This window comes from Syngnathus scovelli, chromosome 19 (genome assembly GCF_024217435.2).
Source record: "Syngnathus scovelli strain Florida chromosome 19, RoL_Ssco_1.2, whole genome shotgun sequence".
Classification (NCBI taxonomy): Eukaryota; Metazoa; Chordata; class Actinopteri; order Syngnathiformes; family Syngnathidae; genus Syngnathus; species Syngnathus scovelli.
In genome coordinates, this window is record NC_090865.1 from 5,535,383 (window position 1) to 5,557,769 (window position 22,387).

Genomic DNA, 22,387 nt, shown 5'->3' on the forward strand with positions numbered 1-22,387 from the left:
AGTTAGCCGGACTTAGATGCAAAACAAAAGCGTATGGCTCTGAATGTAAACTTTTGTCATAGCGCCGCCTACTGGACAAGAGACTGGCTGCTTTCAACAGGTTCATCATGGTCGCTCCCCCCCTCGTCTGGCTCCGCCTCTCATGCAAGCTTAAAATATATTTGTGGACCAACTTCATACACGCTCAGTGATGACAAGCGTCACTCACAGTTCTTGAATGTTAAAATGACACATTAAAGTAAAAAATATAGCAATACGGTCCAACTACAGCACCAGAGACAGAATGGAAATAAAATTGACTGAAAAATAGCAACACAGAAAGCAGGTTCAATAAATAAACAAGTCAGTGAGCTTTAAAAAAAGATTAAGGAAAGGTGTCATAAAGGTTAGGAGACTTTTTGAAGAGGCCCAAAGAGTTCTGCTGTCCTTTATCTTTCACCATCTGCAGAAGAGGAGGGACATAAAGTCAATCAGGCAGGCGTCACCAATTCCACAAAGCATTTGCTATTTCGAAAATGCAACCGAGTGATTTCGGTATCTCTGACAACACGTCCTACTTTTGCATGCATGTTAATGCCATGTACAGTCAAAGCTACAAAACAAACTGACAAATAACTTTTTCAAATCAGACGAGTAAAAGCTGGTGAAGATATTAAAAGTGAAGACAATTTGCAATTCAAGCAATTACACACGAATTTGAAGCACAATTTGTTTTCGCTTTCGCAGATAATGATGTGGCGGGCCGTATCTGGCCCCCAGGCCTTGAGTTTGACACCCGTGCCTTAGGGAGAGAAAGCCGCTGTAAAAAGGACGCCGAGGTAGGTGTCAGACCTACGTGAGTCATTCCTAGAATGGCAAATGATCTTCAATTTTAATATGTTTTTTTTTCTTCTTTTAAATATTTGACCAGTTTTTACTCATCTGATTTGAAAACGACTTATTTGTCCATCACACACACTGCCGACTTGTCACAACGGATACAATGAACGTAGCAGGCGACCTTACTCAGCAGGCCTCTCATCTCTGCCAGGGGATGAGATGCAAAGATCCACTTTCAGGTCCTTGCTCGGGCTTTGCCATTCCCCTCCATCTCATCTCCTTTCCTGTCGCACTTTGGCATTGTCAGCTTGTGTGTGTGTGTGTGTGTGTGTGTGTGTGTGTGCGTGTGTGCACTCACACCATCGGGGTGGGATGGCAGGGGTCACGGTTTGCCGGGTCGCCTGGAACTGTCAGGAGGAACAAAGCAGAGTGCAAAACGGCCTGAAATCAAAGATCATGTTCAAGATTGGAAAGCTGCTTTCGATTTTTTTTTCTTCATGTGAGCCTCATGAAATCTATTTTTATTTTTGTCAATGACTTGATTTGACTTTGGCTAGGCTAATTTGTGCACCACCCAGAATGCCACAGTGGGAGCAGACAGGGTTCCAAAAGCATATAATGATTGGCTCTTTGCTTGTTTTTTATTTATTTTTTTTGTAAGTATGAGGGACAATGGTGGACGGCGCGCTTTGGTGGTCTTGGTTCGCCATGGTGACCACGGATATAAACAATTCAAATTCTTTCTATTCTTTCTCAAACTACGCTCCTCAAACACTGCTTGATATGAAGAGAGTGAAAAAAAGTAAGAAAATGGCACTCTATAATATTGTATCTCATAAACGCTGAAGTCATTACACAATTGAATAGGCGAAAGATGATTAACTTGTTGAAGGGGCCTTCTACTTGCTTGTTTCGACCACCAGGAGGCAGTATAAAAAAGATATAGCTGTATAATGCTGAGTTTCCGTTTGCCGATTTTGTTTGTTCTTGGCCTTTTTTGTTTTCTTGACGTCCACACACATACAACAACAATTCTATTATTCTATTATTATAATTCTGTTATCGTTTTGTTTCATCAAATGTATTCAAGGGAATGAATCAATGAGCACGATAAAAACATAATTACAGAAATATCCTTGTACTAAAAGCCATTTCCCGCAGTGAAAGTTTTTTGTAAGCTTAAAAAGGAAAAAGAAAAAAAAGACCAAGAACATATTTACCTTGTATTCGTCCTGCATCAGGAATTTCTGCAAAAGCGTAGCAACACAAACGAAACTTTTTGCAGCACAAACGAACGGTACCATTTTGGGTCCATTTGGAGGAAAATGGGAGGCTGGATAACGTCCTCGCTAGAAAATAAATGTAGAATATCTACAAAACCGAAGCAGCACAAACGAATTTTTTGCAGCACAAACCAGCACAAACGTAACAGACTATTTTCCTTCGATTTTGCGTGGGCTGGGGGGGCCAGCTTCACGCGGGTGCAAATTTCAAGCACCTGGAATGCTCCTGAAGCAGGACAAATACAAGGTAAATATGTTCTTAGTCTTTTTTTTTCTGTCTTTTTAGCTTACAGAAAACGTTCACTGCGGGAAATGGCTTTCAGTACGAGGATATTTCTGTAATTATGTTTTTAGCGTGCCCATTGATTAATTCCCTTATTATCAATAAGCCTATATCAGTGTCCGGCCCGCGGGCTAAATCCGGCCCCCGATCAGATTTCATGCGGCCCGCAGCTTCGGTCTTATAATGTATAATTTATGGCCCGCCTGCATTGTCAAACTGAATATAAATATATATATATATTATATATATATATATATATATATATATATATATATATATATATATATATATATATATATATATATATATATATATATATATATATATATATATATATAAAAAAGAAACTTTCACCTGTAATTCCTCCTATGACCAAAGGGTGGCAGCACCACCCCTCGCCGCTCATTTCTGCCATGGCGACTGCAAAGAAAACGAGGATACTTGACATTGAGGGCCGTCGCTTTCAAGAGAAATGGGAATTACAATACTTGCTCGACACGAGTAGACTCAACATGGCATCACAAGAGCGATTCTTCACGCGGGGCTGTGAGTTAAAATGAAATAGAAATTTCAAATTTAATTAATATTAAACATTAAGGAGTGACCATGTTAATACTGTTGATGTTATAAACCTGTACATTACTTTTACTATTACTTTCTGAAAGATATTGTAAATGACAAGAGCAAAACTCACTTGATTTAAGTTTTAATAATAACAGACACATTTGTATTACCGTAATTGCCGGACTGTTTGAACTACTCCCCTCCGGACGCCGTTATAGAGCTCTGTACACTAAAACCAGCAGACACAGAGACAGCTTCTTCCCCCAGGCTGTCGCTCTGATGAACTCACACCACTCTTAGAGTCTCAGAGTCATTACTGTGCAATAACATCCCGCTTGCCACACCTTTTTTGTCTACACTGTTTGTACTATGTGTCCTCTCTGCATCCATTGCAGCCTGGTCATCCTAGAAGAGGGACCCTCCCATCTGTGGTCTCTTCTCAAGGTTTCTCATTTCCCCTAGCTGGAGTTTTGAGTTTTTCCTTGCCCTCTTGGGAGTTTAAGATCAGGGGGTGTTTGAGAATATCTTTCGTTCTTCACATGTCCTGAGTGTTGTTGTTAGTCACCTAAATGTTGAACAGAGGCTGTGATTTACCGAAGTCAAATTCCCTGTTTGGCACGCTCAAACATGGCGAATAAAAAACTCTTGAATCTTGACTATAAGCCGCACCGGATTATAAGCCGCACCAGCTAAAATTCAGGGATATTTCTTTTTTTTTCTTACATAAGCCGCACCGGACTATAAGCCGCACTTGCACACGAGTTTTTTTACAAAGAAAGACAGTACATAGAAAGCCTTTTTAACGTTTTAATAACATACTTGAACATGTCTTTCTAAACATTGCCTGTGACGCAGCAGTAGTACCGCAGCAACGCGGAAGTGTGCACGCGAGTTATTAGCAAAGAAAGACTGGACACAGAAAGTTTTTTTAAAGCTTTAATAACATACCTTAACATTTCTTTCCAAACACTGCCTGTGACGCGGCAGTAATACCACAACAACACGGAATTAACACAGCAAAGTCACTGAGACGCGGCGGTAATGGCGGCAGTTACACAGGAGCAACACGGTAGCACAGCACGAACAGGGCTGGTTAAAAAAAACATACCAGTAAAAGTACAAAAAGAGCCGTCTTCATCTTCCTCCTGTGCACTGAAACCAAGTCTTCCTCCTTAGTGTCCAATTGGAATAGCGTTAGATATCCTTCGCCTCACACTTTCTCAGTCTCTCTTTCGTCGTCGGTTTTATGCATTTCTTCGAGTGTGAAGAGGTTCTGTTCATGCTAATCTTATTCATGCACGAAGCGCTACATTATATTAAACTAGCGAGCGACACGTATAGCTTAAAAGCGGCATCATATTCATTTATTTTATCCCCCATAATGACGGTTTGTGTATAAAAGCTTCCTGTCTTTGTGTGAATGTGGGTGTGTGCGTGATGCGCGAGACGATCACGTCTTCTTCGGCGCATTATCTCTTCTTCGTCTGTCTCGCTCTTGCTTCCTGCTAGAGCGCCCCCTGGAGAGCGGAGGCCCTAAAAATCCATAAGTACGCTCCAGAGTAGACACAAGATGTCATCAACATCGACTGCCTTTGGCTTAAAAGCGGCATCATATGCATTTATTTTGTCCCCCATGATGACGGTTTGTGTATAAAGGCTTCCTTTCAGTAATGTCCGTCTTGATCGCGTGATGCGCGAAATGTAAACAAAAACTAGCGCGTCTTCTTCGGCGCATTATCTCTTCTTCGCCTCTCTCGCTCATGCTTCCGGCTAGAGCGCCCCCTGGAGACCGGAGGCCGTAAAAATCCATAAGTACGCTCCAGAGTAGACACAAGATAATGTCATCAACATCGACTGCCTTTGGCTTAAAAGCGGCATCATATGCATTTATTTTGTCCCCCATGATGACGGTTTGTGTATAAAGGCTTCCTTTCAGAAATGTCCGTCTGGATCGCGTGATGCGCGAAATGTAAACAAAAACTAGCGCGTCTTCTTCGGCGCATTGTCTCTTCTTCGCCTGTCTCGCTCTTGCTTCTTGCTAGAGTGCCTCCTGGAGGCCGGAGGCCGTAAAAATCCATAAGTATGCCGCGCCGCCGTTTAAGGTTCAAAGTAACCTTCTGAATAAAATGCATTAAAAGTTCACATTCATTACAACCTGTTTTTGGTGAGCAAAATGTCAGAAGAATTGAATTTAAATGCTGATTGATTGGGTTTTAATACAGTGCAGATTACTTCACTGGTTTCTTTTATATCAAACAAGTTGTTATCAAACAACCAGTGAAGTGATTAAAAAAAGGAAAAACAAGATGAACTTAGTACAATTACAATGCAGATTGTCCAAACAGCGCCACTGCTTTGTGTAATCTCTGAGTGATATGGCAGAGTAAGAGAAAGGGTTTAGAGCACAGGTGTCAAACACAAGGCCCGGGGGCCAGATACGGCCCACCACATCATTCTATGTGGCCCGCGAAGACAAATTGTGCATCAAATTCGTGTGTCATTACTAGAATTGCAAATTGTCTTCACTTTTAATAATAGCTTTTTTTTAAAATATTTGACCAGTTTTTACTCGTCTGATTTGAAAACGAGTTATTTGTCAGTTTGTTTTGTAGCTTTTACTGTATATAATAGTGTTAAGAGTAAAAGTGATCAAGTCATCACAAAAATCACGAAAAAAATCTTATATAAGCCGCACCTGACTATAAGCCGCAGGGTCCAAAATTTTGGAAAAAAGTCGCGGCTTATAGTCCGGCAATTACGGTACTTATAACTCCTGTTTAAAATGTTCATGAGGAAAAAACAATTTCAAACTCATGTAAATGTAAGGTATTTCAAACCATTTGTTCAATGTCATCTTCAGATACGAATGAAAGGCAGAATTTGTGTTTTTAGAGTGGTTCACGCGACAAAATAACCAAATATATGACTCTGACTCTTCAGATATGAATGAAAGGCAAAATTTGTGTTTTTAGAGTGGTTCACATCTGCCTGAATGGCTTATATTTGGTTATTTTGTCATTTAAAAAATAAAGACAATTATAACAATGAAATTTGTTTTATAACAGTGTGTATTTGCATGAAATGTTAGTTGTTCAAAAATATCTGAAAAAAACGATTGGCCCCCGGGCCCCTTCACTTTATTAAATCTGGCCCTCCTTGCAAAAAGTTTGGACACCCCTGCACTACGGCATATATTCTGTATATTATATTTGGGATTTGATATAAGGGTGGGGCTACACAATTTGGCCTAAAAAAAAAAAAAATCTCTGCATGCTGCCGCTCTTTGTGCACTTTTCTAGGTATGCATGCAATTAAAATTTATAACTAGCCCAAGAGGGACAAAAACATTTTTTTTTCAACACGTGGTTTATCGTTAGCACCCTACTATATTGCATTTTCTGTTAACCGCAATTTTAATTTTTTTCATTATTTATGCTCACATGCACACAAGCTGCTGTTGACCCCAGCTCACACCTCAGCGCTTGCATGCGGACTTGCTGATGTCACATGCCACCCGCCTTTTAAAGGCGCATGCAACTTCACAGGCACTACCATATGCAGTATTTTCTAGACGTTTTATGTTGGCAAGAAGTTCAAATTATATATTTTTTCTATATATATATATATATGGTTTGTTTGTATCATACTGTAACAGAAGTGACAAAGTGATCAAAAAGCACTTGACTAAATCTTACCGGACTTTTGAAACTGCAACTTTTAACTGCATTGTGATGCACAATACTGCCCCCTAGTGGATTGGAGTATTTTGTGTCAATTTCAGAGGACTTCTTTTTTTTTTTTTTTATAAATGTCTTGTATGCAAAAAGTTGTGCATCTGTTCACCCATCAAGTGTGAAATTAAACAACCAGGTGATCTCCCGGTTTCTGACCAACTAGCTGTCCTGGATTATGTCGAATTGTGACATCACAGTTGGGCTCATTAACATAACTCAAAGTTTCTGAGACAAAGTTAAGTGATTAATTTTGGCATATTCAAGTCAACAGCAAGGGAAGTGAACAATATTAAAAAAAGAAAAGAAACTTCACAGGAAACCAAGATGTCTGTCACCTTTTAGTTGAGAATGTTTTATCTGATCACCATCGCAGACTCAAACACCTCCAATTAGCTTCCGTTTTATCCTCGGTCACAAACGTGTCTGCGTAACAAACTCGATATTAGTATATTTTTTTTCCAAAACAACTTTACAAACATTACACAAGCTGGCAAGACGTGACTTAAATTTGACATGGTAGTCGTGTACATTTTTTCATTTCAGCAAAAACTCCAACTGTACCGAGTGTCGCTTTAGCTGCTGGGGAAAAGCTCCGTCATTTGCTTTATAAATTTATTTATGTTGCTGACTACAGTGTGTGTGTGCGTGCATGCGCATGTGTGTGTGCATGTATCACTCATGCCACAAAAGGGGAAGTATCAAAGTGTGTGTCTTCACTTGGTCTCAGCACTATTGAGCAGATAGCCGACCTGATTCCTCCCATTTAACAAGTAGGTGGGAATTTTTTCACAATTATAATTTGAAGATTTTTCACGACTTGTTGCATTGGCCCTTCCTACCAATGTCACATCCAAGTTAATGTGGCTAACTATTACTACATTTGTTTACACTGACATATATTATGAAGTATAGCATTGACATGATTCATGTTTAATTTTTATTTATTTTTTTGGTATAGTTTATTTTTTGACTTTGCCTGGATGAAATGAGACAGGAGCAGGGGTGTCTTTCTGCGAATGAGTAGGGGGGGGGGGAGCTGATGAACATGGCCGTGACTCAACGTGTCTCGATGAGTTATCGGAGGTGCCGAGTGGACTTTGGAAACTCAAAGCCCTCCCCCGCATGACCTCCATGTCTTCCTCAGGTCCCAAGATGCTCTCCCTCAACACCTCCCTCAGCATTCCGGCGGTCAAGGCGAGTAAAGGAGGCGACATGGATACGTTCTCCGTCGTCCTCGGCGCGATCACCATCCTGCTTGGAATTCCGGGCAACTCTATTGTGATCTGGGTGGCGGGATTCAAGCTCCAGGTTTTCTATCTAAGTTTGCTTTCTTTTACTACTGTAGCGTGAATATTGGGAATGGATTTGTGGCAAGATCCTGAGCAGAATGTCTTATTTGAGGCTTCCTGCTCGTCAGAAAAACGTCCTCAACGTGTGGTTGGTCAACCTGGCCGTGGCGGATATAATCTTCTGCTTCACCCGAGTCTTCTCCCTGGTCAAGATGCTCTTCTTGGACCACTGGCCCTTCGGCTTGTTCGTTTGCAAGTTCAACGGCTTCTTCAAGTACGCCAACATGTTTTGCTCCGTCTTCATGTTGGCTGTCATCAGCCTGGACCGGGCCATTTGCGTCTGGTTCCCGGTGTTCACCCGGCGCCACCGCACTGTGGGTCACGCCCGGGTGGTGGCCGTGTGCGTGTGGGCAGCAGCCTTGGTCTTCAGCACCCCTTACTTCTTCTACCGCCAAGTCTTCCTGGGGGCCAAGAACCTGACCAGGTGCACGGTCGGGGAGGTCAAGGACGCTGACGCCAGGACGGCGCTCTACTTCATCCGCTTCCTGTGCGGCTTTCTGCTGCCTTTTATGGTCATCCTGGCCTGCTACATTCTGGCCGGGGTGGGCATTCGCCGGACCCGCTTGTCGAGTAAGTCGCGCCCCCTCCGGGTTCTGGCCCTGCTGGTGATCGCCTTCTTCCTGTGCTGGGCTCCCTACCACGGCCTGCTGATGCTCCGGATGGTGAACAGCAAAAGCTCGGTGGTCGAGAGTTGGCTTTACATCGCCACGGGCGTGGCCTACTTCAACAGCTGCGTCAACCCTGTTCTTTACTTCTTTGTGGGTCTCAAAATGAAGGGCAGGTCCAAGAAGTCCTTGGCGGGCTTGTACAAGAGCGCTCTGGCTGAGGACGTGGACAGGGGGTCGGGGCAGACTAAGGAAGACTCCGTGGAGAGCGAATCCCAGCTGTGATGAGGGGCGGGGGGCTAAAACAACTGCTAATGTGTCGCTGCCTTTGTATGTTCAAATGTAATAAAAATGTCTTCTTATCTACCATACTGTCTTGTCCAAAAGGAAAAAAAAAGTGTGCTATACTTCAGAGAGAAGTTAGCCGGACTTAGATGCAAAACAAAAGCGTATGGCTCTGAATGTAAACTTTTGTCATAGCGCCGCCTACTGGACAAGAGACTGGCTGCTTTCAACAGGTTCATCATGGTCGCTCCCCCCCTCGTCTGGCTCCGCCTCTCATGCAAGCTTAAAATATATTTGTGGACCAACTTCATACACGCTCAGTGATGACAAGCGTCACTCACAGTTCTTGAATGTTAAAATGACACATTAAAGTAAAAAATATAGCAATACGGTCAACGGAATGGTGAGTTGCCTTTTTAGAATGATCTTTCTCGGTGACATAATAACAACTCACTCCCATCTATTCTTTTTCTTTACACATTTTTAACAATTACCTTCAAGTATAAAAAAAAAAAAGCAAGCCAATGAATTTACGACGACTTGAAATCTTACCCGAGACGAGCGTGCCTGAAGTTTGTCGCCTCCTCAGGTCTCAAGATGGTTCATCGAGTGGATGAAGCACCCGCTCTCTTCTTCAATGTCTCGCCTGGCGTCGCGGCACTGCAAATGAGCGACGATAGTGACATGGACGTGCTCGCCTTAATCTTCAACGTGCTCACCGTCCTGTTTGGCCTTCCGGGCAACGCCATCGTGATCTTGGTGGTGGGATTTCAGCTCAAGGTGAATGGACACATTTAAACTGTTGGGAAATGGAAGTCTAGTTAACACAGAGTGAAGTTCCACTATTCTAGTCGGCTTTCCCTGTCATTTTTCTCCCGCTGCTTCTCAGGCAACCGTCCTCAACGTGTGGCTGGTCAACCTAGCCATTGCGGACCTAATCTTCTGTGTCACCCGAATCTTCTCTCTGGTCAGGGTTCTGTTCCTGGACCACTGGCCCTTTGGCTTGTTCATGTGCAGGCTCAAAGCCTTCTTTAAATACACCAACATGTTTTGCTCCGTCTTCATGCTGGCCGTCATCAGCGTAGACCGAGCCGCCTGCGTCTGGCTGCCGGTGTTAACTCGCCGCCGCCGCACCGTGTGCGCCGCCCGGCTCGTGGCTTTTGGCGCATGGGTGGGGGCTGTTACCTTAAGCTGTCCCTTCTTCTATTACCGAGGCATCTTGGTTTGCAACAAAAACCTGAGCAGCTGCATCTTGGATGAGAAGAACCACACACAGGTCAAGACGGCACTCTATGTCCTGCGCTTCCTGTGCGGCTTCCTGATACCCTTCACGGTCATCCTGGCTTGCTACATCCTGGCCGGGGTGGGCATTCGCCGCACCCGCTTGACGGCTAAGACGCGCCCCCTAAGGCTGATGGCTCTGCTGGTGTGCGCCTTCTTCTTGTCCTGGGCTCCGTACCATGGCCTGCATATTCTCCGGTTGGTGGACAGCAGAAGCTTGTGGGAGGTGCTGATGCCCACCGCCAAGGGTCTGGCTTTCTTCAACAGTTGCGTCAACCCGTTTCTTTACTTCTTTGTGGGGTACAAAATGAAGGGCTGGCCCAAAAACAGTCTGGCGGGAGTGTTCAAGAACGCTATGGATGACAACTTTGCCAATGAGATCGGGCAGTCCAACTACAGCACCAGAGACAGAATGGAAATAAAATTGACTGAAAAATAGCAACACAGAAAGCAGGTTCAATAAATAAACAAGTCAGTGAGCTTTAAAAATTTTTTTTAAAAAAAGCCAAAAAGTCTTGTGCATTTTTAGGCCGCTCTTCGGGTCCCAGGATGCATTGCCACAAAGATTAAGGAAAGGTGTCATAAAGGTTAGGAGACTTTTTGAAGAGGCCCAAAGAGTTCTGCTGTCCTTTATCTTTCACCATCTGCAGAAGAGGAGGGACATAAAGTCAATCAGGCAGGCGTCACCAATTCCACAAAGCATTTGCTATTTCGAAAATGCAACCGAGTGTTTTCGGTATCTCTGACAACACGTCCTACTTTTGCATGCATGTTAATGCCATGTATTTAAGTCAAGAGAGATTACAATATGTTCAAGCGGCTGGTGAGTTGGGTATGTCTTGACAATTTATGCGAATAGTTATTGTGATAATTTGCATGATGAAATAATTTATTTTTTTCAGCTTTAAAATCGATTGAACCCTTTGACAGAATTCAGTTCTGTTTTGGGTCAAGTTAATACTGCATGTAGATAAAGAATAAAATAGAGCATGCAGATAAAATAAAGACAATGCTATTTTAAAATGGCAAGCAGCTACTTTCTCACCTTTCGAGGTTGCCAACTGTTCTTGGGGTTGAAATTTGTTTAGTCACATCTTAAACTCCTAATTGTTGAGAGGATGTCCTTTAAACTGCTCAACGATAAAAACAAACTTGTCTCTAAGTTGAAATGGAGTATCTGATAAGGTTGCACAAGAACTTGCCTTGTGTGCTGGTTTTGATGTTGTGGTTCTGTTCTAGTTTATAAATGTTTGAAATCTCCGAGTATTTTTGAGCTTGTTGAATAAATTTTTATTTAAAAGTTGTCCGTTGTTCCAAAGCTAGCATGCGAGCTAGCTAGCGCAAGTGAATGTACTGCTGTAGTCTCCACATTGAAAACAACGAGGACAATATTGAAAGAAAAAAAACCCCTAAAATGTTAATTTTCATACTTACCTTGTCTCTAAACAACTTTAGGACATTACCAATATTAAACTGCTAAAACCGGTGACGTCTGACTGCTGTCAAGTCATGTGACCAGTGTTCTCAATTTGTTTCTTTTTTTTCCCCCCCAATTTAGTTTTACTGGTTATTGGTCATATTAATGAAGGGGGGGGGGGGGGGAGTTATATTCCTTGGTCTTTAAATATCAAAAGTTCAATTTGAACCAGTTTTTAAAAATGCATGTATGGTACTTTTTCCAGGATAGTACTGCTATGCTATGTTGATGTTTGCAATCATGGCAGAAGTCTGTTATCTTATCACCCTTTATTACTGGTCACAGTTGTGTACAATTGTGTTGTGGTTTGATTTCACAGTTGCTAATAAACAAACAAAAAAAATCTAAAAAAAATACTTCCCTGCAATTACTCGATCATTTTACACAGAAACCCAACCATTACATGGAGGTGGGGGTTTAAAACCAAAAATAATCGTAACCGCACAAGAATTAGCACATAAGAGAACCTTTGTGGTCAAAAAAATAAGTAGAACACAAATATTTTGTGGACAAATAGGCAAACGGTGCACATCTTTTTCAAAACTGCACCATGCCATTGTCAAAACAAAAATGACTTCTTGTGCACAAACATCACTCTGTTTAAAGAAACGTGTATTTGTGCTTAAGTGCCACAAGTTATTTCGTTGGCACAGTGTACCGGTTCCTTAAAAAGATAAGATTTTCCCCATGTCATATCTGAAGCGCCACCTTTGACCTCTTACAATACATCAAAAAATCCCTCCACTTTAGAGCAAACAGCTACTTTGAACAAAAACAACGTGTGCGTCATTCCTCTCCTGATGTGTTCATCAGCTGATGCTCCTCCACCAAACACAGCTTTTGCCCCACAAAAGACTAAAAAAGGTGACGACGAGGAAAGAAAAAGCACGTTCACTTCTTTCACTCGTACTCTGCGATCAGAACCATCATGCCGACGCCGAACAACAGCGCCAGAATCTCCATGAGCGACTGGCCGAAACTGGAGCGACCGGCCAGGAGCTCCGGGAGGACAGTCACTGTGGCGATGTAAACAAAGCCGCCCGCCGTGAAGGGCAGGATCCAAGCGGTGGCGGCCGCGCCCACGCCTTCGGCCAGCAGCGAGCAGGCGGTGCCGGCCAGCGCTCCCAAGGCGGTCAGCAGTTGCAGATACATGGCCTGAGAGGGAAAAATCGCAAGTTAGCGACAGGAAGTATGGAAAGTAGGTCGCCGATCGAATGGAGGTCGCCGATCGAATGAAGCACCTTCCTCTTGGTGCATCCGGACTGAACCAGGATGGCAAAGTCTCCGATCTCGTGCGGCACCTCGTGCAGCAGGATGGTCACGGTGGTGATGGCGCCCACTGCTGGATTAACAAGGAAAGACGCGCCGATGGCCAGGCCGTCCGTGAAGTTGTGAGTGAAGTCGGCCGCTAGGTTGAGGTAGCCAGACACCTTGATGTCTGCAAAAAACAAAATAGAAATCAAATTGTTTGACTTTGATCGATGGAATCATTCGACTCACCTGCACTCTCCTCCACCTTCTTTTTGGGTGCCTTCTCTTCACCGTCACTGTCCTTCTCCTTGACACCTTACCAAAAAAATAAAAGTGAGCTGGGTCGACTGGGAAAATTTCCCCGCGTTCATCTTACCGTGCGAGTGTCCGTGCGAGTGGCCTCCCTTCATAAAGCGCACAAACTTCTCCACGATCAAAAAGGCCACGATGCCGCCCAGCACCCAAAGGCCCACTGACATCACGTTATCATGAGCGACGCCTGCAGAGCGACATCACGTTAGCGCAGTTTTGACCTCTGAGTATCAAGCAAGTCCAGTCAAGTCATGATTTGAGATGTCACAGAATCTTGCTCAAAGTCAAGTTGAGTCTTTCCATTGTTCCAAGTTATGGTTTGAGTCCGAGTTACCGTGCGAGTGACCGTGGCCATGTGATTTCTCGGCGGTCTGCGTGTTGGCGCCGTGGTGCGAGTGCGGCGCTGCGTGAGGGGCAGAAGCGCCTGGTCAGTTTTAAACGTTTTCTGCGACGTTTGGACAGTAACAATTGCAAACGTACTCAGAGCATGTGGAATGAGGTGAAGGAAAGCGTCGCCTAGCAGGCCTCCTGATGCAAAGCTCAGCAGGACCTTGAGCAGGTTCTGGTGCTGGTCGCTGTTGGACTGAACTGGGATGAGGAAAAGGATTAGGTACGGCGCGGCGCTAATCAGCAACGTGGCGGAGATGGCCTGAGGGCGAAGATGGACGGTTGAGAGTTAGGGACTGTTCTCAAAGCCAAAGTGGGAAGGTCGAGGAAGGTCTGGCCTCTTACCTGCGTCCACAGCTCCATCGTGTCTCTCTCCTCGTCGTCCATCCCCAGCCCTTCGGCTGTGAACCAGTCAGGCCCGTGAACATGGTCTCCATGGTGGTGGTGCGAATGACCATGGTCATCAGCGTGCGCATGGTCTAAAGGTACAACAAAATCCATCAACAAACAATTCATCAGTACCAAAAAAGTCGTTTTCAATTTCAAAAAGGTCGACGACGACATCGTTCCCGCTCCTGCAATAGGGTTAGTTATTAAATCGTTTAACAATACCGGATAACTGTCATTAGTAAAAACAAAAAGATTTGTTCAATTCAATTATTCCATTCAACGATGGAATAATTTAGCATGAGCCCTCACGAGGTCATTGGCATGCCACCTCAGCGTCGTGTGCATTGTTCGGCATTTTCTTGGTCAGTGGCATGCTCGTGTTCATCACCATGTCCATGGCCGTCGTCATCGGCGCGAGTGCGTTCATTGGCATCATCATCGTCTCGCCCGTGATCGGCGGCATCGCTTTGTACGTGGTCGTCGACCTGCTCTTGGTCGTCCTGATGCCCGAGGTCTTCTTCGCGTTCAACGGTGTGGACGTGGTCGTCGGTGTGCTCATCATCAACCTGCTCTTGGTCATCGGCATCGCTTTGTACGTGGTCGTCGGCCTGCTCTTGATGGCCGAGGTCTTCTCCGCGCTCATCGGTGTGGATGTGGTCACCGGTGTGCTCATCAAGCTGCTCTTGGTCATCGGTATGGTCTAATTCATCTTCACGCGTAAGGTCATCGGTGTGTTCGTGGTCATCGGCTTGTTCATTGTCATCGGCATACACATGATCATCGGCGTGAGTGTGGTCCCTGGTGTGCGCATCATCAACATGCTCTTGGTCATCGGCTTGCAGATGGTCATCGGCACGCTCATCGCCGTCAGCGTGCGCATCGGCATCGTCGTCAGCCTGACCATAGTCATCAATCTGCTCTTGGTCACTGACATATTCATGGTCATCGTCATGACCACGGTCATCAACGTAATCGAGGTCCTTGGCTGGTTCTTGGTCACTGAAAAACTCATTGGTGTGACCCTGATCATTGCTTTGAACTTGCTCATCATTTTGCTGCAAGTCATCATCTGTCTGCTCGTTATCATTCTGGAAATCATCATTGTCATTACCCTGGTCATCGGCGTTATCATTTTGCACATGATCGTGCCAGTGCTCGTGGTGCTCCTGCACCTCCTCCTCCGGCGGCAGGTTGGCCTCGGCGCTCCATTTGCTGGCGCCGTGGAACATCTTCACCTCCGGGCCGTGTGAGTGGCTGTGGTGATGGTCTTCATCTCCGTGCGAGTGTCCGTGGTGATGATGCTCATCTCCGTGAGCGTGGCCGTGATGGTGGCCATGATGGTGGTCGTGCGAGTGGCTGTGAGCGTCGCTCAGGTGCGAGGCAAACAACAGCACGAAAGCAAATGTGGCCAGTGTCACCATCAGATGTGGGCGCTCCATTGTACTTACCTGGGAAAGAAAAGAAAATCACATGAATGAAAATAATTTCACAAAACATACTACTTCTTAAACTATCCAACAGCTCAAGTGTCAGGACCTTCAACTTCCTCCTAACTACAATCTCAAAATAACATCACACTGCAACAGGCAGAATATTCAACGCCCTTCCACTAGATGGCAGTAGGTGCAACATTAAACTCCATATCAATTTATGGAGATTTTTTTTTCTTCCCAAAAATGTGTGCACATGTGCATGCATGCATGCATGTACAATCTGGAATGGTTGCCACCCAATCGCAATTGAGGATAAGTCCTGAAAAGGGGGGAAGGGGGAGGGGGGGTCCAACTGAGTTATGTAAATGCACTACAATTCCAAATGTGTATAAAATGGTAATTTGGTGTGGAAACTGCTTTGGCAACTTCACTTCCAGAGATACATTCCTTTATGGTTCTCCAAACAACCACAACGTTCATCGAATAGAAAGAAGTAGCAAGTTGTATTGCATCACGTTCTGTTTGAATTAATTTTCTGCAAGAAAGTGCAGACAAGGGTCTGCAGGCTTTAAAGTTTTCAACCCGACGTCAAAAAGATGCTTTTCAAGTTTGGATTCGGACTTTACTTTCTCGTTTGACGCCCCAGTCGTGACCGAGTAAGCAGACTTAGCTCCTGCCTGACTTTATCACCACTTAAGCTGGAAAACAAATATACAAAAGGAACGTGAGAATGAACGCAGCATCAGTTGGGGGCTAGGCAGCGAACCAGCCCAGCTAACAGCAGAAGTAGCACCAGCTAAATTAATATACAAGCAAACATTGTTGCGGATACATACCAATGGTGCACCGGTTGCCTGGAAGTTTGTTTGTCTTTTCTGCGTCGGAGAAACAGGACGCAGTTTCGCCTCGGAGGATGTATCCTACCTGTAGCTATGCTAGCTGCTAGCCTAGACGTGGCATTCGCACAAGTCCTTAAATCTCGCGGGAAGACATCCTGATTAAGAGCGCCCGTCCCCCTTTTTCGCTCTCCGTCTGCAAGTTTTCGTACATGACAGAATTTGTGCAATCTTTTGAATTATAAAGTGCTACACAAATATGTTTTAAAACGTTGGAGACACAGTCCACTGATTATATAAAGCAAGAGCCGCTTTAATTAGTGTCTCGGGTTGCTAACAAGGGAAAGTGGGGGGTGGGCGGGAGTGTAGGGAAAACCTCGCGAGATGTTTTCCTGAGGATTGTTTGGAGGCGTATCCTGTTTGCGATTGTGACGTCACAACACGAGCTCAAATAACCTGGCAACGAAATAAAATACCTTTTAGTTTTTGTCAAATATGCTTGTTATATTTAATGCATTCAACACGTGAACCAGGTATGAAGGACACTGGGACGTTTTATAAAAATACTTCCTTGTGTCTTATCAGTAAAGTAGTGTAGCTCCGCCCCCCAAGCGTACAGTTGAGCTCAAGAGCACGATGAACAACATCTTGACGTTGCTGCTCGCCTTGGCCGTATGGAATGTACAGGACACATCTGCAGGTTAGTTTGCCTTTACTTGTTTTAATTTTGCCTCGATTACACATATTTACTCCCGCTTTAGTTTATCCTCGAAGTGCGCAAAAACACGCAGTTTCAGTTTCACTTTGCTTCGCTAACTTACGGTAATTTTCATACCCCACTAAAACATCATTTTGTCGTTGTTTAAAAACTAGATGTGCTAGAGACTTTTATTTGGGATCAAAAGTGGAAAATAATAAATAAACACATTGGACTGCTAAGCTAATGTGAAGTATTAGACTTAAAGGTTGGAATTTGTTTTGGACTTTTGTCTAGAAATGAGTGGCTGTAAATTATGCAATCCCGCTCATTTTCTTTACAGCACTGTGTTCTTTTTATCGATATATACGAACAAACTCGCCCATTAAAGGCAGTTGTATCATTTCCTGATACGTTCATGCCGAATTCCACATGTACAGACATACATTCCCTGAAATACTTCATGACGGCAACTTCCGGGGTGAAAAACTTCCCCGAGCTTGTGGGCACCGCTGAGGTGGACAGCGTCCGGGTAGGCTACTGTGATAGCAACATTCGGTCGGCGGAACCCAAACAGGAATGGATGCAGCAGCTGGTCCGGGACGATCCGAATCACCTGAAATGGTACAACTTCAGGTGCTCAGACTACAAGCTCATCAACAGGAAATTCCTCAAGGATTTGAGTCAAAGGTTAAACCAGTCTGGAGGTGAGCCGTGTTCAACAAAATTGACTCGAGTATAACGCCTAAGCCTGTGCCTTGGCCGCCAGGCAGCCACGTTTTACAGTGGATGAGCGGTTGCGAAATTGACGATGACAGCGACGAGGTCGTGGGCTACAACCAATTCGGCTATGACGGAGAAGACTTCATTGTGCTGGACCTGGAGACGCTGACGTGGACGGCGCCCTCCCCGCAGGCCTTCACCACCAAGCTTATTTGGGACACGCAGAAGGAGAGACTGGAGTACAACAGAGACTACTATAAAGTCAAGTGCCCGGAGTGGCTGAAGATGTACCTGAACTATGGGAAGAGTGTCCTGCAGAAAAAAGGTGAGGTCTGACGCCACTGATGTTCCCAACACGTGTGACTCATTCTCACCTCTGCTCGTCTCCCGCAGAGCTTCCCTCGATGGCTCTCCTCCAGAAGACACCCACCTCGATGGTCTGTTGCCACGCCACGGGCTTTTACCCCAGACTAGCCATGATGTTCTGGAGGAGAGGCGGCGAGGAGCTCCACGAACATATAGAACATGGCGAGCTCCTGCCCAACCATGATGGAACCTTCCAGATGAGCGTGAACCTGAATGTGTCGGCGGTGCCTCTCGCTGAATGGCCCGAATACGAGTGCGTGTTTCAGTTCGGTGGTGTCAAGGAGCAGCTGGTCATCAAACTGGACCAAGACGCCATCCAAAGCAACTGGAGTAAGTCCATGTGCATAGAAATGACAAAGTAGGAAACCTTCATAACGCAAGGAACGAGCTCAACTTTCACTTTCAGTTCCTCCCCAAAAGGTTCCGGCCGCTGTGGTCATCGGGGGCTTCGTCGGGTTACTGCTGAGCATTCTGGTGGGATGTTACATCTGGAAAAGAAACGCTGACGGCGGTGAGAAGTATGTGTTGAAATTTTATTGAGTCATTGTCAGAAAGATAACAAAGTTCAAAGTCTGTTCAGAGCTGTTTATTGTTTGTCTCATCATTGACTGTCAGAATGACAGTTTGTCTTTTTGTTTTTGCAGAATTTCAGGCTGTTGATGGTAATGGTTGATTAGTTTGATAGTGAACATTAAATTGAGGGCTTGTGTCAAAACCTTGCATGAACTGCTGCATAGACCATAATTTCATCGTCAGCGGGCCCCGGAATTTGCCCAATCCCACGTTGGAGACTGTGAGCAGTGAGTCCTGGAATTAAGAACGGCAGGACCAGAACTTATTACAAGACAAGCTAGCCCGCTAAACCACATCAAAATGAGCCCTATTGTTGTGGGATTCTTTACGAAAAGAAATATTTTTTTTTACATGTTTCGCTTATGTTTTTATTCATTTCAATGATCAAATATTACCTGTGAGTATAAAAGAGTTGAATTCTGTCAGCCTAAAGCACTTTAATTTCCAAACATATTTTGCACTTCCCTGTAATGTGATCCACAATTTTTTTTAATTTTTCAATTTTTTTACCTTTGTATTCCTATGCAAAAATAAATACGATTTATTTTTGCTGCATGACTAAATAAAATACCAACCGTATACTGTGTGAGTTAGCCTTGATTTTATCTATAAAGTCAAAATTCGATCTTACACTGGCCAGATGTCAGACGGGCTCCCAGACGGACTGTTAAAATCAGAAGAAGGAAACCTTTTAGTTTTTGTCAAATATGCTTGTGATATTTAATGCATTCAACACGTGACACTGGAACGTTTTATAAAAATACTTCCTTGTGTCTTAACAGTAAAGTAAAGTAGCTACGCCTCTAAGCTCACATTTGAGCTAAAACGATATTACGTGCAGCGTACTTAGGAGGAAGAGCACGATGAAGATCTTCAGGTTGGTGCTCGCCTTAGTCCTACAGGGTGTGCAGGACACATCTGCAGGTTAGCTTGCCTTTACTTGTTCTAATTTTACCCCGATTACTCATATTTACTCCCTCATTTTTTTATCCTCAAAGTACGCAAAAACACAGTTTCACTTTCACTTTGCTTCGCTAAGCTAATATGAAGTATTCGACTTAAAGGTTGAAATTTGTTTTGGACGTTTGTCTAGAAATTAGTGGCTTTAAATTATGCAATCCCGCTCATTTTCTATATATGCCAACACATTCGCCCATTAAATAAAGCTGTGTCATTTCCTGGTACGTTCATGCCGAATTCCACATGTGCAGAGAGACATTCCCTGAAATACTTCCTCACGGCAACTTCTGGTGTGAATAACTTCCCCGACTTTGTGGGCACCGCTGAGGTGGACGGCGTCTGGGTGGGCTATTGCGATAGCGACATCCAGTCGGTGAAAACAATACAGGGATTGAAGCTCCAGCCGGCTCGGGATTTTCCGGAACACCTGATCTGGTACAACTTCTGGTGCTCAAACGACCAGCGCGTCTACAGGAAATACCTCAAGGATTTGAGTCAACGCTTAAACCAGTCTGGAGGTGAGCCGTGTTCAACAAAATTGACTCGAGTATAACGCCTAAGCCTGTGCCTTGGCCGCCAGGCAGCCACGTTTTACAGCGGATGTGCGGCTGCGAAATTGACGATGACAGCGACGAGGTCGTGGGCTACAACCAATTCGGCTATGACGGAGAAGACTTCATCGTGCTGGACCTGGAGACGCTGATGTGGACGGCGCCCTCCCCGCAGGCCTTCACCACCAAGCTTATTTGGGACACGGAGAAGGAGAGAATGGAGCACATCAGAGACCACTATAAAGTCACGTGCCCGGAGTGGCTGAAGATCTTCGTGGACTATGGGAAGAGTGTCCTGCAGAGAAAAGGTGAGGTCTGACGCCACTGATGTTCCCCACACGTGTGACTCATTCTCACCTCTGCTCGTCTCCCGCAGAGCTTCCCTCGATGGCTCTCCTCCAGAAGACACCCACCTCGATGGTCTGTTGCCACGCCACGGGCTTTTACCCCAGACTAGCCATGATGTTCTGGAGGAGAGGCGGCGAGGAGCTCCACGAACATATAGAACATGGCGAGCTCCTGCCCAACCATGATGGAACCTTCCAGATGAGCGTGAACCTGAACGTGTCAGCGGTGCCGCTCGCTGAGTGGCCGGAATACGAGTGCGTGTTTCAGTTTGGTGGTGTCAAGGAGCAGCTGGTCATCAAACTGGACCAAGACGCCATCCAAAGCAACTGGAGTAAGTCCATGTGCATAGAAATGACAAAGTAGAAAACCTTCATAACGCAAGGAACGAGCTCAACTTTCACTTTCAGTTCCTCCCCAAAAGGTTCCGGCCGGTGTGGTCATCGGAGGCATGGTCGGGTTACTGCTGAGCCTTCTGGCGGCGGCCGCCGTGGGATGTTACATCTGGAAAAGAAATGCTGACGGCGGTGAGAAGGATGTGTTGTCAGAAAGATAACAAAGTTCAAAGTCTGCTCATAGCTGTTTATTGTTTGTCTCATCATTGACTGTCAGCATGACCATTTTCTTTTTGTTTTTGCAGAATTTCAGGCTGTTGACGGTGAGTGTTGATTAATTTGATAGTGGACATTAAATTGTGGGCTTGTGTCAAAACCTTCCATGAACTGCTGCATATTCTATAATTTCATCCTCAGTGGGCCCGGAATTCGCCCAATCCCACGTTGGAGACTGATCAGTGAGCCCTTGAAAAAGAACGGCAGGACCAGAACTTATTACAAGACAAGCTAGCCCGCTAAACCAAATCAAAATGAGCCCTAATGTTGTGTGATTCTTTTCCAACACAAGTTTATTATTTTACATTTTTCACTTGTCTTATTAGTTTTTTCCCGTGTCACGATTCGTCCCCGGTTGCTTTATGTCTGTATGTTACCATGGTTTCTGTTCGCTTCGCCCCTCCCCTCCTGTGTTACCTCACAATCAATGTAATCACAGTCACCTGCTTCTTGTTACCTGTCTTGTATTTAAGTCCTGTCTGCCCCTCACTCCCCTGTCAGATCGATGATGTCTTCTCATCTTTTGTTTCTTGGTTCCTGTCTTTGTCAGTTCTGTTTCGGTTAGTCAATCTGTCGGTTGGTTGGTCCGTTAAGTTATGTTAGTTTGCCGGTTCTGTTGGTCTATTCCCCTTATTCTCCCTTCCAATTACCTTTTCGCTCAATAAACTGGTCCAAGCTGCATTTGGTCGCCCTGTTCCATTCCGATCCTGACAGAACGATCCGACCACTTCAGCGACGAGCGCCTGGACCAATCTCCTCCCCTAGCTCCCGCCGCGACGCCCGATCCAGTCCGCCGTCGGAGCTTGTTTCAGCGCCACCGGCTCCGCGGCCGCCGTCGGACTTCGCTCCAGCGTCCCCGGACCCACGGCCGTCGCCGGACTTCGAGCGAGCTGCGCCAGACCCGTGATCATCCCTGACCCCGCTCCCACTTCTGCGGCGCGTGGTGGCTTCTGCCGCTGCGCACAGCTCCGCCTTCCGAATGCCGCCGATTGCGGTCCGGACTCTCCGAATGCTGCCGATTGCGACTCTGGCTACCCCGAATGCCGCCGATACCGCTTTAATAGTGTCTCGGGTTGCTAACTAGGGAAAATTTGGGGAGTGGGAGTGTAGGAAAAACCTCGCGAAGTTTTCCTGAGGATTGTTTGGAGGCGCATCCTGTTTGCGATTATGACGTCACAACACGAGCTCAAATAACCTGGCAACGAAATAAAATACGAAATAAGATAAAAGCAAATATAAAGCATATCACAAAACCATGAAAGAGAATAAGAA

At 45.0% G+C, this 22,387-nt stretch overlaps 5 protein-coding genes and 2 long non-coding RNA genes across 11 annotated transcripts; 4 read left to right on the forward strand and 3 right to left on the reverse strand.

Annotated features, from left to right (window-relative positions):
- Window positions 1–264: 264 nt before the first annotated feature.
- LOC137839702 (uncharacterized) lies at window positions 265–9,816 on the reverse strand. The gene is made up of 6 exons (XR_011085789.1): window positions 9,642–9,816; window positions 9,475–9,582; window positions 3,120–7,106; window positions 2,740–2,805; window positions 1,006–1,226; window positions 265–442 (listed from the first exon to the last, which is right to left on the reverse strand). It is a non-coding gene; the product is annotated as an uncharacterized lncRNA (long non-coding RNA).
- On the forward strand, window positions 7,328–9,004 carry LOC125987246 (formyl peptide receptor 2-like). 2 transcript variants are annotated; one of them, XM_049751503.2, is made up of 3 exons: window positions 7,328–7,453; window positions 7,828–7,991; window positions 8,101–9,004. In XM_049751503.2, exons 2-3 carry the CDS (start codon window positions 7,836–7,838, stop codon window positions 8,920–8,922), a joined length of 978 nt encoding a protein of 325 aa, XP_049607460.1. In that variant the 5' UTR covers window positions 7,328–7,453; window positions 7,828–7,835; the 3' UTR covers window positions 8,923–9,004. The 2 variants fall into 2 exon arrangements, with proteins under 2 accessions (XP_049607460.1, XP_049607461.2); XM_049751504.2 differs by lacking the exon at window positions 7,328–7,453 and having other exon boundaries at window positions 7,622–7,991.
- Window positions 9,018–11,023, forward strand: LOC125987260 (C3a anaphylatoxin chemotactic receptor-like). 3 transcript variants are annotated; one of them, XM_049751538.2, is made up of 4 exons: window positions 9,018–9,325; window positions 9,512–9,702; window positions 9,812–10,691; window positions 10,765–11,023. In XM_049751538.2, the coding sequence occupies exons 2-3, from the start codon at window positions 9,520–9,522 to the stop codon at window positions 10,640–10,642; spliced, it is 1,014 nt and encodes a 337-aa protein (XP_049607495.1). In that variant the 5' UTR covers window positions 9,018–9,325; window positions 9,512–9,519; the 3' UTR covers window positions 10,643–10,691; window positions 10,765–11,023. The 3 variants fall into 3 exon arrangements, with proteins under 3 accessions (XP_049607495.1, XP_049607494.1, XP_049607496.1); XM_049751537.2 differs by having other exon boundaries at window positions 9,812–11,023; XM_049751539.2 differs by lacking the exon at window positions 9,018–9,325 and having other exon boundaries at window positions 9,350–9,702; window positions 9,812–11,023.
- A 911-nt stretch (window positions 11,024–11,934) lies between these two features.
- Window positions 11,935–16,618, reverse strand: slc39a7 (solute carrier family 39 member 7). The gene is made up of 9 exons (XM_049751416.1): window positions 16,290–16,618; window positions 14,409–15,468; window positions 13,976–14,109; window positions 13,724–13,892; window positions 13,578–13,646; window positions 13,308–13,430; window positions 13,181–13,246; window positions 12,922–13,118; window positions 11,935–12,835 (listed from the first exon to the last, which is right to left on the reverse strand). Exons 2-9 carry the CDS (start codon window positions 15,457–15,459, stop codon window positions 12,581–12,583), a joined length of 2,064 nt encoding a protein of 687 aa, XP_049607373.1. The 5' UTR covers window positions 15,460–15,468; window positions 16,290–16,618; the 3' UTR covers window positions 11,935–12,580.
- A 216-nt stretch (window positions 16,619–16,834) lies between these two features.
- Window positions 16,835–19,227, forward strand: LOC137839497 (major histocompatibility complex class I-related gene protein-like). Of its 2 annotated transcripts, none has more exons than XM_049751534.2 (6): window positions 16,835–16,989; window positions 17,427–17,693; window positions 17,756–18,034; window positions 18,103–18,405; window positions 18,482–18,593; window positions 18,720–19,227. In XM_049751534.2, the coding sequence occupies exons 1-6, from the start codon at window positions 16,926–16,928 to the stop codon at window positions 18,733–18,735; spliced, it is 1,041 nt and encodes a 346-aa protein (XP_049607491.1). In that variant the 5' UTR covers window positions 16,835–16,925; the 3' UTR covers window positions 18,736–19,227. The 2 variants fall into 2 exon arrangements, with proteins under 2 accessions (XP_049607491.1, XP_049607489.1); XM_049751532.2 differs by having other exon boundaries at window positions 18,482–18,586.
- A 164-nt stretch (window positions 19,228–19,391) lies between these two features.
- Window positions 19,392–21,796, forward strand: LOC137839536 (major histocompatibility complex class I-related gene protein-like). The gene is made up of 7 exons (XM_049751531.2): window positions 19,392–19,572; window positions 19,860–20,126; window positions 20,189–20,467; window positions 20,536–20,838; window positions 20,915–21,031; window positions 21,145–21,162; window positions 21,257–21,796. Exons 1-7 carry the CDS (start codon window positions 19,512–19,514, stop codon window positions 21,292–21,294), a joined length of 1,083 nt encoding a protein of 360 aa, XP_049607488.2. The 5' UTR covers window positions 19,392–19,511; the 3' UTR covers window positions 21,295–21,796.
- LOC125987320 (uncharacterized) lies at window positions 21,072–22,080 on the reverse strand. The gene is made up of 2 exons (XR_007487966.2): window positions 21,957–22,080; window positions 21,072–21,917 (listed from the first exon to the last, which is right to left on the reverse strand). It is a non-coding gene; the product is annotated as an uncharacterized lncRNA (long non-coding RNA).
- Between the last annotated feature and the right edge of the window lie 307 nt (window positions 22,081–22,387).

Excerpts from the sequence above, each read along its gene's own strand:
- slc39a7 (XM_049751416.1), bottom strand. The coding sequence starts at position 15,459 with ATGGAGCGCCCACATCTGATGGTGACACTGGCCACATTTGCTTTCGTG. Across the intron at positions 13,893-13,975 it reads CGATGGAGCTGTGGACGCAG|GCCATCTCCGCCACGTTGCT; the intron begins GTAAGAGGCCAG and ends CTTCGCCCTCAG. Across the intron at positions 13,247-13,307 it reads CTCGCACGGACACTCGCACG|GTGTCAAGGAGAAGGACAGT; the intron begins GTAAGATGAACG and ends TTTTTTGGTAAG.
- LOC137839536 (XM_049751531.2), top strand. The coding sequence starts at position 19,512 with ATGAAGATCTTCAGGTTGGTGCTCGCCTTAGTCCTACAGGGTGTGCAG. Across the intron at positions 20,468-20,535 it reads GAGTGTCCTGCAGAGAAAAG|AGCTTCCCTCGATGGCTCTC; the intron begins GTGAGGTCTGAC and ends CGTCTCCCGCAG. Across the intron at positions 20,839-20,914 it reads CGCCATCCAAAGCAACTGGA|TTCCTCCCCAAAAGGTTCCG; the intron begins GTAAGTCCATGT and ends TTTCACTTTCAG.
- LOC125987260 (XM_049751537.2), top strand. The coding sequence starts at position 9,520 with ATGGTTCATCGAGTGGATGAAGCACCCGCTCTCTTCTTCAATGTCTCG. Across the intron at positions 9,703-9,811 it reads TGGTGGGATTTCAGCTCAAG|GCAACCGTCCTCAACGTGTG; the intron begins GTGAATGGACAC and ends GCTGCTTCTCAG.
- LOC125987246 (XM_049751504.2), top strand. The coding sequence starts at position 7,806 with ATGACCTCCATGTCTTCCTCAGGTCCCAAGATGCTCTCCCTCAACACC. Across the intron at positions 7,992-8,100 it reads TGGCGGGATTCAAGCTCCAG|AAAAACGTCCTCAACGTGTG; the intron begins GTTTTCTATCTA and ends CCTGCTCGTCAG.
- LOC137839497 (XM_049751532.2), top strand. The coding sequence starts at position 16,926 with ATGAACAACATCTTGACGTTGCTGCTCGCCTTGGCCGTATGGAATGTA. Across the intron at positions 16,990-17,426 it reads TGTACAGGACACATCTGCAG|ACATACATTCCCTGAAATAC; the intron begins GTTAGTTTGCCT and ends CCACATGTACAG. Across the intron at positions 18,587-18,719 it reads GAAAAGAAACGCTGACGGCG|AATTTCAGGCTGTTGATGGT; the intron begins GTGAGAAGTATG and ends TTGTTTTTGCAG.